Here is a 13,698-nt window from a genome sequence, read left to right as displayed (position 1 = left end):
AACAGGCAATTAAAATACTGACTCATCACCCTGAAATTGTGGAGATTTGGTTTTATACTTTGTTGGAGTGTGTGGAAATCCCAAGGTGTTTACTAATCTCTGACCTGGTGGAACTCAAATTCCAAAATGCCTTGCAGGGGATAGCAGCTGAAATCTGTTTAGTACTTTTAGCCTTCCAGATATTTTTTTCTGCTGAGGTCCTTGGAATCTCCTTCATGCATGTGCTGTTCAGGGATTAGTCAGGATTTAAGAGAGTTTATATTAGTGTTTGGGGCTCCCTCTTGTGACTTACCCCATTCCAAGATTTGCCCTTCAATTTCCAGCTGCTCTTGTCATCCTGAACTGCATCCACTGATACCTGAAGCCAGAAAGACTGATTTTTTGCTCAAGTTTTAGCTATTCTGCACCACAGGGACTCACTTGGCTGGGAGTGAGAGGTTAGGGGATTCTTCAGGGGGAAAAGCTGTATTAAAGTGGATCTTGCTCATTGTGTTTTCTTTCAAGGGGTAAATGACCTCCAGTTTCTGCCTGCTTTTCAGCACTCTTTAGTGCTTTAAAAGAGTTTTTTTTTCCCCCTTTTCTTTCTGGAACTTAAGGTGTTCCTGAATCATCACATCTGAACATACTCTCTTTGTTTTGAAAATTTGCACAGCATGCTGTACCCTTATTTAGTTTTTTATGCATGTGATTTTTCTCCTTCCAGTTATCTATTGCTGCATACAGATAACTCTAGAACTTAGTAGTTTAAAACAGCCATTTTATTATGCTTACCGTTCCTGTGGGTCAGGAATTTGGAACGGGCATAGCCAGGATGACGTGTGTCCGCTCCGTATACCTGGGGCCTCGTCAGGGAAGTCTTAAAATGTGGGAGTAATGCTAGTAACCGGAGCAGCAGTCACATCTGGCAGGTGGCGGCTGGGCCACCACCTGGAACCGTGGGCCAGAACACCTCTACGTGGTCTCCTCACAGCACTGTGGCCTTGGATTTTTTACAAAGCAACTCAGGGCTCTAGTGTTAGTGTTCCAGAGAACCACCTGCAAGCTGCATTGTCTTTTATGATCTAGTCTGAGAAGTTGTGTGGCAGAGTTACATAGCATCACTTTCTCTACTTTATCGGTGAACCAGCCTTTTTTGTTGACCTAAATTCAAAGGTAGGGACATAGATCCACCTCTCAATTGGAGAAGTGTCAAAGGCTTTGCAGACACTTTACTTTTTTAATACGTCTTTATTGGAGTATAATTGCTTTACAATGCTGTGTTAGTTTCCGTTGTACAACAAAGAGAATCAACCATATGCATACATATATTCCTATATCCCCTCCCTCTTGAGCCTCCCTCCCCCCCCATCCCACCACTCTAGATTGTCGCAAAGCACCGAGCTGATCTCCCTGTGCTGTGCTGCTGCTTCCCACTAGCTATCTATTTTACATTTGGTAGTATATATATGTTGATGCTACTCTCACTTCATCCCAGGTTCCCCCCACCCCGCCCCATGTCCTCAAGTCCATTCTCTATGACAGACATGTTTTAAAATCTCCATGCTCATTTAACAAATAGTAAGCTCCTTCTGTGTCCTAGGACAGTCTTATGTATATCTCAATAGATATTCATTGTAGTATTGAATTTTTCTTCTTAACTATAGTAGATTTAGACCTAAAGTTAAATTTGTGTTTAAAGCTTTAAGAAAGGAGTAAGATATTTCACTTCTTAAAAACATTTCCTTAGATCGATTATTTTTGTCTTTTTATTTGTAGAATATAGTATTTAATGAAAAGTCCATGCTTAAGTGGTGAAAATGGCAGGCTTCCTAGATAATTTCCGTTGGCCAGAATGTGAATGTATCGACTGGAGTGAGAGAAGAAATGCAGTGGCTTCTGTAGTAGCAGGTATATTGGTAAGTGAAAAAGCCTGGTTGGTGACATTTATACTTCACTTTTTTTTTTTTTTTTTTTTACGGTACACGGGCCTCTCACTGTTGTGGCCTCTCCCGTTGCGGAGCACAGGCTCCGGACGCGCAGGCTCAGCGGCCATGGCTCACGGGCCCAGCCGCTCTGCGGCATGTGGGATCTTCCTGGACCAGGGCACGAACCCGCATCCCCTGCATCGGCAGGCGGACTCTCAACCACTGTGCCACCAGGGAAGCCCTATACTTCACTTTTTGCCCTGAAAATTAATCTTGATTCCTTTGAACTGTGAATACCCATGATAATACAGTTTTTGAAGGCAGTAGTTTTTTAAGTAAGTTATGTAATATGTGTCATTCCTTTAGGATCCTCAAAGGCTCAGAATTTGATGTAACTAATAATATTGTTGTGACTCATTGAAATTCAGGATGTGCAGACAGTAGTAACAACCTTAGGCTGCATTAGAACTGAAGCCCTGCAGCCCTTTAGGGAAGGGTTGCCATCTTCATACCCCAGCCACAGCACAGGCAGGAAGCGAGAGGAAGAAATTTGTGGAGGAAACTACTGCTTAATTTTCTTTCCAATATTTTTTAAAAAACGTTTTATTATTGAAAATATCAATAGTATACACAAAAATAGAGAGAATGGTATAGAGTCCTCTCTCACCCCCTGTACTTATCATTGAGCTTCAAAAAAAAGTCAGATCATGACCAATCTTGCTTTAGCATTCCATCAAGTACTCGCTGCCCCCACTGCACTTTTTGAAGCAAATTTCAGTATATGTTCCACTTAATTTAAATTAATCTTTTCCAGTATATGGTTCTATACCTGAAGTTCAATAGAAAAGATAAATAAAGAAATAAAGTGGAGCAGGAGCTAAAGATATTGGGGTGGCCAAAAAGTTTGTTCAGGTTTTTCCATAACATCTTAGAATTGTGAAGCAGTATGCATGCAGAATTCTTTTAGGTGTTTCCAAGTTTTTCTTGCTCTCTGTGGTCACCTCGCCTGCACTTAATTTGTCTATGAAATTCCTTAGTAACTTGTCTACTTTAGTTCTATTCAGCTTAGTTTACATAGAAACATTACATTTTGCAAACTCATGTTTAGTCAGTTTTGCAGTATTTAATCAAATTACATAATTAAAATTATAGCAAGCGTAGATATTTTTTGGAGACATGGGAGCTCATTTGTGGAAGCAAAAGTGCTTGGGCATATTAAAAAAGAATGTTCCACATTGTTTTTAATATGAACGAGAGAGTGAAACACATCAGGTAATCAGGGAGCTGGTTAGTTGGAGGTTAGTTAAGAGAGCTTTGGTTGTATATAATTTTATAGTGGTTAAAAGAAGCAGAAAATTCATTCCTAGGTAATAAAATTTTCATCTTGCATTAAGAGCAGAACTTGAATCTTACACGGATTTGATTAGATTCACCTCATATGCTATAAAGAATAAGTAAACAAGGAATTCTTGTTTTTTTATAGTTCAACATCTAAACCTCAAAGTAGACATATTTTATGTTTCAATTATATGGTCCATAGAAAACATGGAATGTTAAGGAACAGTATCATGCTAAGCCAAAGTGTTAGTGTTATTTTAATGACATGGGTTCTTTCTTAAGTTTTTTACAGGTTGGTGGATAATGATTGATGCAGCCGTGGTATATCCTAAGCCAGAACAGCTGAACCATGCCTTTCACACATGTGGTGTATTTTCCACATTGGCTTTCTTCATGTAAGTATGAAGGTAATTCTCAATTCAAGATTATTTTTCTAAAAACATTTTTTCCTCAAAGTTTAATGCTATCTGGAATAACTTTTTAATTTCATTGATTGATTCTTCTTTAACATGATAAATATATGTGTGTATATCTATATTGCCATTTTATTAAGATTTTTAAAATCAAGAATGAGTGTTGAATTTGGGGGGGAGAGATTAATTGGGAGATTGAGACTGACATATACACACTACTATATATAATATAGATAACTAATAAGAACTTGCTGTATAGCGTAGGGAACTCTACTCAGTACTCTGTAATGGCCTATATGGGAAAAGAATCTAAAAAAAAAAAGAGTGGATATATGTATATGTATAACAGATTCATTTTGCTGTACACCTGAAACTAACGCAACATTGTAAATCAACTATACTCCAATAAAAATTTTTTTTAAAAAAGTGTTGAATTTAGTCAGATAATTTTATTATACTTTATAAAGATTATCATGTGATTTTTGTTCTTATATTTGTTAAACTGACAAATTACTATGTTTTATAGATCTTAAGATTTTTTTTGTATTTTAATATCTTTGAATATCAGTGTGCTTCTTGTGGTCATTGGTATCTTATAATTCATAATATTTTTTCCTTCTTGGCAGTATAAAAAAATAATGGTGCATCTTAAAAATCATTGGCATCTTAGGTTTAATGAAGTATGTTATATTTCTAGATTTTTTAGTAGGAAGTCATCCTTGAATACTCTAATACATCCAACTTTTTTTTAATCCTTTTTAAAATTTATTATTTTTATTGGAGTATAGTTGCTTTACAATATTGTGTTAGTTTATATTGTACAGCAAAGTGAATCAGCTATACGTATACATATATCCTCTCTTTTCCAGATTTCCTTCTCATTTAGGTCACCACGGAGCACTGAGTATCTAATACATTCAGCTTTTACCATGGAGTGTTATTTTTTTTAAGTGTGTCACTTAACTGTATTTGCCAGTATTGGAGGGAGGGCAGGACTGGCCTTAAATGAGATTGATCTATGGCTTTCCTTTTTTATTAAATCATATTTAGGTTTAGCCATTATCTCACTTCATAAAAGAGTTTGGAAGCTTTTCATGGATGTCTTTTAATAATTTAAAAAAATATGTTAAACATTAAGATTACATAATTTTCTTATACTGTCAGGAGCTTCAAAAAGGTAAATTGTAGAAGATGGAACTACTTATATTCATTCAGGATGCTTAGAAAAGACAATTCCTGCTACAAATATACCCGCTCTAACAAGAATGGAAAGAGAAGCTGAATAAAGTAGGCCTATTTATTATACCAAATGTTCTCTGAATTTGAGAAATGGATGAGAGAAAATCACTTGACTTTTAACACAAAGAGAAACTTTTGAACTCTTGGTTATAATGAGAACCTTAAAATGGGGTAACTCATGGTGGGTCATTCATGTATAAATATAAAATAAAATAGACAAAGAACTCAGAAAATTGGTCTCTTTCATCATCTTTGGAGACAAGTGATAGTAATCCCTTAAAATTAAGTATGTTTTTGTTTGATGTTATTATAAATGGAAATGTTTTCTTAATTTTGTTTTCAACATATTTATTACCAATATATAGAAAACATTGATATTTAAAAAAAATTAAGTATGTTTTCTGGGTCTACTTTAGGAAAATAAGACTAGCATAGTATTTCTATCCACTAGGATATTTAAATTAAAAGATAATGTTCAGTTATTCAGATACTGGCTTTAGATAGGAAATGCTTCCCTTCTAAATGATATATAAATATCTCTGAATATTTTAGCAGCATGAAAGCTTATTAGATGATTTTGTATTGTTCTAGGATAAATGCCGTGTCCAATGCTCAGGTGAGAGGTGACAGCTATGAAAGCGGCTGTTTAGGAAGAACAGGTAAGGGCACTTTGAGTTGTTAATGTATGCTGGCAAAAGAGGGATTTATCAGCAGAAAAAACAAAGCCTCTAGTGAGTCTTTATTTAGGGATGATTAATGATTATGTAGGATTTTTAAAAATTTACTTTTAAAAAAAGTTCCTGTGTTATTTAGAACTTTAAGAAAGTTAAAGTTACTGCCAGAGGTTACTGGTTTTTGTCATGTTATATTGCCCATAGTATATAGATAAAATGTAACCATGCAAAATCAATGGATCTTGACTGTTCCTGTGTTAATGATGGATTTATTCTTATCCCAAATGTTGACCAATAATATTACTTACAAGATGGCTGACTGTGATTACTGAATAGCAAAGTATGGACACATTAAGAGATCAAACCTAGGACTACAGTGTTTTTCACATTCAGTTCTGATCACCTGAGTAACCACCCATAGGCTACAACAGAAGTATTTCGAAGAAACATGCTGTTTGTTTACATATACATATTTTTTTTAGTTTGAATTTTTTTTGGTTTGTCATCCAACAGTATTTTTCTTTTGTTCAGATTATAACACATTCTGTTAGAATCCAGGGGTTTGTTTTTAGTGGAATTTCCATGCTGTATATAAAAAGCTCAGGACTAGACATTCTATTTCCAGCCTTTAAGAACTAGGAGGGGTGACTTGTGGTTATAGCAGGAATTTGGAGTAGGTGGGGAAGGAAGTTTGAAGGATGGTTAAGAATAATAGCAAGTACTTGTAGAATACTTAGTGTGTACCAAAGACTGTCCTGAATGCTCTACACATATTAACTCAATTAATTGTCACAATAGTCCTATAAGGTAACCACTCTTGTCCTCAGTTTTAGATTAAGGAACTAAGGCACAGAGAGCTTAAGTAACTTGTCCAAAGTCATAAAGCAAGTAAGTGGTGGGACCAGGATTTGAACACTGACAATCTGGTTCCAGAGCCCATGATCTTGGCCACCATGCTATGTTTGTATCCAGTCGAGAATCATTTAGTCTCTTTGTCTACAGTATCATATATATATATATATATATATATATATATATATATATATATATATGTGTCAGTGTATTTGAGGATAACTTATATAAAATATAAAATAAAATTCAATTTAAAGCGTACAGGTCGATGAGTTTTGACAAATGTATACAGTTGTGTAACTGCCACTACAATCATGATATAGAATATTTCCATTACTCCGGAAAGTTCCCTCATATCTCTTTGTAGTTAATCCCCTTTCCCCCACCTCCTGGCCACCACTGATCTGCTTTCTATCACTGTAGTTTTGCCTTTTCTAGAATCTCATATAAATGGAATCATAAAGTATCATAAGACATTAAACCAAATCAAGGAGCTGACGAGCTTAGCTTTAAAAAAAATTTATTTTTTTTGTAAGAACACTAAACATGAGATCTCCTCTCAACACAATTTTAAATGCACAATACCATATTGCTAACTATAGGCACAGTGTCGTACAGCACTCTAGAGCTTATTCATCTTGTGTAGCTGAAACTTTATACTTGTTGAACAGCAACTCCCACTTCCCCCTCTCCTAGCTCCTGGCAACCACTACTGTACCCTCTGTTTCTATGAATTTGACTCTCTTAGATACCTCGCATAAGGGGAATGGGCCTTAAAAAAGAAGGAAATCCTGCCATATGTGACAACAGAGGTGAACCTGGAGGACATTATGCTAAGTGAAGTAAGCCAGTTACAGGGGAACAAATTAGCTTTCTTTTGTACCTGATGCTTTAAATGCTGATGCACATTTTAAAATTTCACTTCCATTGTGATCCTTGAAGAATGGGAGAGGATGGGAATAGTGATAAATGACAGATGAACCCAAGTTAAAAGTGCATTGTGTGTGTCTGTGCATGCATGTTTACACACACATGCATGCCTTGTGCCCCAGCTTCAGCAGGTAATGTCAGGAATGAGTGAGAATAAAGAATAAAAAAGCATGTATTAGCAAGTGATGTTGTGCATAGAGCACACATTAACGTATTTGATCATTTTTCTTTCAAAAATATTCCACAGGCATTGCTGTGGATTATGTTACTATTATCTATTTTCTGTAGAAAATTTCATTGTAACTTATCCAAAACTTTTTAGCTTAGAGGTAGAACTTGTATGTGCCTTGGGTCTGTCTGGTTCCAAAGCCCATACTTTTTACTCTCAGTAGTGACTATAACATTTTATTCCACGATTACTTCTTACCCAGTTAAAATTCACAGTCAGTTTACATCAGTTTACGTTTATACGTGGTACCTTTAGTGCAAGTTCTGTCTAGTGCTTCAAAAATTCAGGGCAAACTATCTTGTAGGCATGCTCAGCTCTTGCCACACTAAGCTTTCATACTAATTAAATGGTTTGTGTGTAATTTATTCCCATTTAATTCCCAGAGGAATTTGCAGGAAAGTGTTATTAACATAATAGATATACTACAAATGGAATTGTTAAATAAGAAGGAACAGGAACTAGGTAGAAAGAAGATCATGTATTGATACTTAGACTCTAGGACAAAATGGATACTCTTAATTATTAACCTTGACTGAGCTTCCTGGTAGTCAAAGCAAAAAAGGGAAAATGTTACAGTTTTTTATTTTTTGCTAAACAAAAGTGTACTCATTTTTCAAGGGGAGTTTTTTTCTTGTTCAGTTTTGTTAAAAAATTTTTGTGTGGTCATATATAAAGGACATGAAGGAAAATAATTACAAGGATTTTTGATACTTCCTTTCATTCACTTTAGGTAAAAGCTGTGATTGAATTTGGAGGATGTTTTCCTCCAAGGAAGTAAACATTGTTGTATATTTCTGGAGATCTGCTTAGTATTAAAACTTAGATAACCTAGGGACCCATTTCTCTCAAATATCAGCTGTTCTACTCATTCTGAGCTTTGAGCTTCCTGTATATCTGGTGTCTAAAATATATGAATTTCTGTTCAGTTAGTAACAGAATATCTGAAATTGAGGCAAATTTAGCTATTATGGAAATTGGCTTGGATTTTATTTTCACTTCAGGGGAGCTATATTCCCCTTCCATAGGGTGACAGGCTGTCAATATACCTGTGATCAGGGTCTGGCACAAATGCTAACTTGCTTTCCTGAAAATGTATTGAATCTACTCAGGTGTCCAGATGATCACTTTATTGAGATTCTGTTGTATAACTTCTAAAATTCTATACAGTAGGGGGTTGAAGAGATACTTTTGTCCTTGAACTTTTCAAGGGTATGTGGTACAGTTTGGCTGAATAAGAGAGATTGAATATATGGTTGCTGTTAGTACCATGTTGAGTAGTACCATGATATTAACGTTGATGAAAAGAAGTCATATGGTCCTTATTCATTTGCATTCTCTCATTCCTGTGTGGTAATGGCTATCTGAAATACATTTGCTACTTCTAATAGAGCAATTACTTTGATAATATATACAACACGGTAATTTTTCAGTTAGGGTTTTTTTTTTGTTTTTTTTTTTTTTTGCGTTACGCGGGCGTCTCACTGTTGTGGCCTCTCCCATTGCGGAGCACAGGCTCTGGACGCGCAGGCTCAGCAGCCATGGCTCACGGGCCCAGCCACTCCGTGGCATAGTGGGATCCTCCCGGACCAGGGCACGAACCCGTGTCCCCTGCATTGGCAGGAGGACTCTCAACCACTGCGCCACCAGGGAAGCCCTCAGTTAGGGTTTAATTAATCAGTTTAGTCAAATAATTACTTCTGAAGCTTTCCTACTTTAGTTAACTCAGCTGTTAGTTTCTCTAGCCAGTAGAATGGTAACTTACCCTTTTTCCCTTTCCAAGTATCGCTTAACACCTTTTAGTTTTAGTTTCTTTTTTTCAATCTTCATTCAGTTAAATGTTTTAGCAGGTGTATATAAATACGTGACTGTCTTTGATAGGCATAGCATATATTAGATGAGCAGTGTTCTAGTGTTATGTATTCCTAAGGCATAGAGCTGTAGAAATGAGCAAAATCATAAAGCCTATTTTTCACACAGGTGCTCGAGTTTGGCTCTTCATTGGTTTCATGTTGATGTTTGGGTCACTTATTGCTTCTATGTGGATTCTTTTTGGTGCATATGTTACCCAAAGTAAGTATTTATTCCTCTTTTATTTCATAGGAAAGATTCAGATATGTCCTTTATATTTGGCTTAGTCTGTCAACTCCCCGTGGAGTAAAATTTAGTTTAATAATTCATTTAGCTTGAAGGTAAGTCTCTGTTTGAAGATATAAATTATTTAATAAAACTTCTCAGTGGGGTCATTTAGTGCAGTGGGATAGCCTCGTTAGGAAAACCAAGCCACTGACAAGACCAGGTAACTCTCAGCTGTCTCTAGAGGTTCTGATTTCCTTCCTTACCCCAGATAGCCGGGCTCTATACCAGAGGCCTTTTACTGAGTGTTGTAGTGGTAAAAGTGAGAAATCTGTACAGGGCTACAGCCCCTTATACACAATTCTAAAATCCACAAAAGTGCTGAAGGTCAGGTTTTTCATAACCAGTTTGGCAGCAAAACCTGACCTAATGATCCAGGGCTCATTATAGTCTTTATTTCATTTAATAAGTATTCAAATGTTTTATTAGAGGAATGTGGTTGTATTTGATTGTGGGATGCTGGTCCAAACATAGTTGGGGGTGCTATGTAATATTATGCCCTGTGTTACCGTTTTTCTTTTTTTTAATAAATTTATTTATTTATTTATTTTTGGCTGCGTTGGGTCTTTGTTGCTGTGCATGGGCTTCCTCTAGTTGCAGGGTGTGGGGGCTACTCTTCGTTGTGGTGCGCAGGCTTCTCATTGCTGTGGCTTCTCTTGTTGCAGAGCATGGGCTCTAGGTGCGTGGGCTTCTGTAATTGTGGCACGTGGGCTCAGTAGTTGTGGCTCGCGGGCTCTAGAGCTCAGGCTCAGTAGTTGTGGCGCACGGGCTTAGTTGCTCCGTGGCATGTGGGATCTTCCCGGACCAGGGCTCAAACCTGTGTCCCCTGCATTGGCAGGTGGATTCTTAACCACTGAGCCACCAGGGAAGTCCCCCTGTGTTACCATTTTTAAATCTGAAAAATCCTGAGTTCCAAAACATACCTTGCCCCAAGGTTTTCAAGGTAAGGCGTTGTGGACCCCAGTATCTTTCTGTCCACTGATACGTCTTCTCTCCAACCCCAACCTCTAATTTTTCATTCATAGGTACAAGGGGAGGGTTTTTTTTGTTTTTTGATTTTTGTTTTTTAGGGGGCAGAGGTGCTGAGAAGCACTGTCAGTTCACAAGGGGAGTTTTTTAAGTGCAAGACTGAAGACGTGTGTAGCCTTCATGTTGAAACTGGTGATGCAATGGAGTGAGCTCTTAGTATACCATTCTGAGTTTTGTGACTGTTCCACTCACCATAGCTTTTCATCACGGGGATGGCGAGAGGTTTTGAAAAGCAGGACCCAGTCTCAGCATGTGCTTCTGGAAGCATCAGAAGAACCTCTTTCACTGGCTCTCCCTTCACTCCAAAGACAGGAATAAGTTTCAGATAACAGTTTATTCATCTTCTGATGCCTCTATCTTTGGAATCTCTTTGTCACTCTGCTTAACTGTCACATCTTGTCCTGACCCACAACTGACCTTTTAATATCTTGATAGGATCCCTTAAGTATCATAGATTGATCAGTATAAGATTTGGGAATACCTTTGTCTTTCATTTTGCACAAAATAAGTCAGTACAAGAGGACAGTGGTTGTCTAATGTTTAATTAATACTACTCTAAAATGTGTTATTTTAGTTAATTAAAAATACCCTGGAGCACACAGTTCTAGCATGAAGCTTATTTGAGGGAAAGTACTTTTTTTACTTTCTTTCTTTTTTCTGGGGGCTGTGCCACGCAGCTTGGGGGATCTTGGTTCCCCAACAAGGGATGGAACCCGTGCCCTTGGTAGTGAGAGTGCAGAGTCCTAACCACTGGACCCACGGAATTCCCTCAGTGGTCGTATCTTAATCTTTAAAGAACTAGTACATACTGAGAAATTTCTCAATTATGGATCTCACCTTCATATTTCTACAGCGTTGCTCATTATATATACTTTTTAGTTTGTAAACTGACTTCAGAGAGCATTTCTAACACATATTTCAAATCTTTTACTGTACAGATTTTTCTGGAACTGTTAATAATCATAGCAGCAGCTAACATTTATATAGCACTTTATGAGCCAGGAACTGTTCTGAGCACTATGCATAGTCCACATCTCACACTCTGTGGGGCAGGTGCTGTTACAATGCCCATTTTACAGATGAGGAAAGTAAGGCATAATGAGGTTAAATAATTTGCCCATGGTCATACATTTAGTCAGTGGTAGAGTTAGGATTCAAATCCAGGGGTATTGCTCAAACTTGGGGCTTTTAACCATGCATCTATATTGTTTGCTATGATATCAAAGGCTACAAATTGAATATTTCTTCATCCCAACTAGTATTTTTTTTTTTTTTTTTTTTTGCGGTATGCGAGCCTCTCACTGCTATGGCCTCTCCCATTGCGGAGCACAGGCTCCGGACGCGCAGGCTCAGCGGCCATGGCTCACAGGCCCAGCCGCTCCGCAGCATGTGGGATCTTCCCGGACCAGGGCACGAACCTGTGTCCCCTGCATCGGCAGGCAGACTCTCAACCACTGCGCCACCAGGGAAGCCCTCAACTAGTATTTTTAATCAACATTGATAGTTTTATAAAAGTTAAATATCCACAAAAATTTGAGTAATTTCCAAATTTTTCTTTTTCCTTCCTATGAAGATAGGGGCTGTTTTCTCCAGGAGAATATGATGATGAATTATAATGATTCTTTTCATATATGTCAGATTTGTGCAATAAAACTCCTGAATTCATGAAAGAAAATAAAATGAACAGACTGTTACATCATCAAAAATTTAATTTGTATCTTTCTAACATTGTGTGTTTCTGTATTGGCCATAGGAAGTGAAGGGGTGAGCTGCTGCTTCCTCGGCAGTTCCGATGCAGCTAAAACCATAGCAACTACTTTAGACAAAAAGAAAACCTAATAATTTCATTGTCTTTAATCCAGAGTGAGAGTAATCCTTTGTATTGGGAGAATGAGATTGTCATTTTCTTACTTCAATTTCATTGTAGATTTCTTAGAGTTAATAATAGTAGTGTTTTATAATATACAGAGCATGTCATTATGAATGGCATGAATACTTAGTTACTGCCGTTTGCCTTTTGTAATTATCTGATCTGTTTTACTTTGTGTGTGCAGATACTGATGTTTATCCAGGACTAGCTGTGTTTTTTCAAAATGCACTTATATTTTTTAGGTAAGTTGCCTAATTTTTTAACTATACACCTGTAACATTTATAGAAACATCATCTTTATTATAAGAGCAGCATAGGCACTGGAACATGTATAAATCTCTTGGATTAGTTACAATGTATAGAACTTCTTTTAAAAGGTGAAAATTCTACTATTGCATAAAAGCGTACACAAGCCATTTAATTAGGGGCCCTGCTATGTGCCAAGACCTCAGCTAGATGCTTTATATATGTTACCTTTTAAATTCCCACTTAATTATCTTAAGTATGTAAAACAGGTGGTGCTCCCGTTTTATACATGAGGAAATAAGACTCAGAGCTTACTTAAGGCCGCTTAGCTAGCAAACGCAGAACGGGGATTTGAACCCAGACTGCTGCTTCCATAGCCTGTGTTTTGTTAAGAAACCATATCATGTACCTTTCATAAAATAAGAAAAAAAGAAATTAGAATTAATACATACTATGCCTGTCGTATACAAAACCTGGTTGGTGAATTGGGTTTTGTATTAAGTTTTTAAGATAACTTAAAGTAAGTATAAAAATAAAAGAATATCAAAAGTATTTTTTAGGGGCAATCTTCTAAAAAGCTTCCAAAATGAGGCCCTGTAACCTTTGCTTTCCAGAATGAAATGTCTTTTAGTGTAAAAATAGGTATTTTAGGCATCATTTATAAAATTATATCCCTTACCCCATACCCCTCTCACAAAAGCATTAAGATCTAAGCCTTGAAGAAATTTGTTTTTGTCATTGATTTTAAGCAATTTGATTATGGTGTGCTGTCGTGTAGTTTTCTTCATATTTCTTCTGTTTGGGGTTCATTGAGTTGCTTGGATCTGCGGATTTATAGTTT

The 13,698-nt window shown here is 36.8% G+C and overlaps 1 protein-coding gene across 8 annotated transcripts in view; it reads left to right on the top strand.

Moving 5' to 3' along the window:
- Positions 1-13,698, top strand: part of TMEM50B (transmembrane protein 50B) — a 35,275-nt gene that overhangs the window by 17,773 nt on the left and 3,804 nt on the right. For 7 of the 8 annotated variants that reach the window (XM_060149441.1, XM_060149440.1, XM_060149442.1 and 4 more), the window contains 5 exons: positions 1,756-1,895; positions 3,525-3,637; positions 5,486-5,553; positions 9,557-9,649; positions 12,796-12,853. In XM_060149441.1, coding sequence (XP_060005424.1) covers positions 1,797-1,895; positions 3,525-3,637; positions 5,486-5,553; positions 9,557-9,649; positions 12,796-12,853 — 431 coding nt within the window. In that variant the 5' untranslated portion in view covers positions 1,756-1,796. The remainder of the gene's footprint in view (positions 1-1,755; positions 1,896-3,524; positions 3,638-5,485; positions 5,554-9,556; positions 9,650-12,795; positions 12,854-13,698) is intronic. The other variant, XM_060149448.1, reaches the window with a different exon arrangement.

This window comes from Lagenorhynchus albirostris, chromosome 5, assembly GCF_949774975.1.
Source record: "Lagenorhynchus albirostris chromosome 5, mLagAlb1.1, whole genome shotgun sequence".
NCBI classification, from domain to species: Eukaryota; Metazoa; Chordata; class Mammalia; order Artiodactyla; family Delphinidae; genus Lagenorhynchus; species Lagenorhynchus albirostris.
This window is presented reverse-complemented; position numbering and strand designations above follow the sequence as displayed.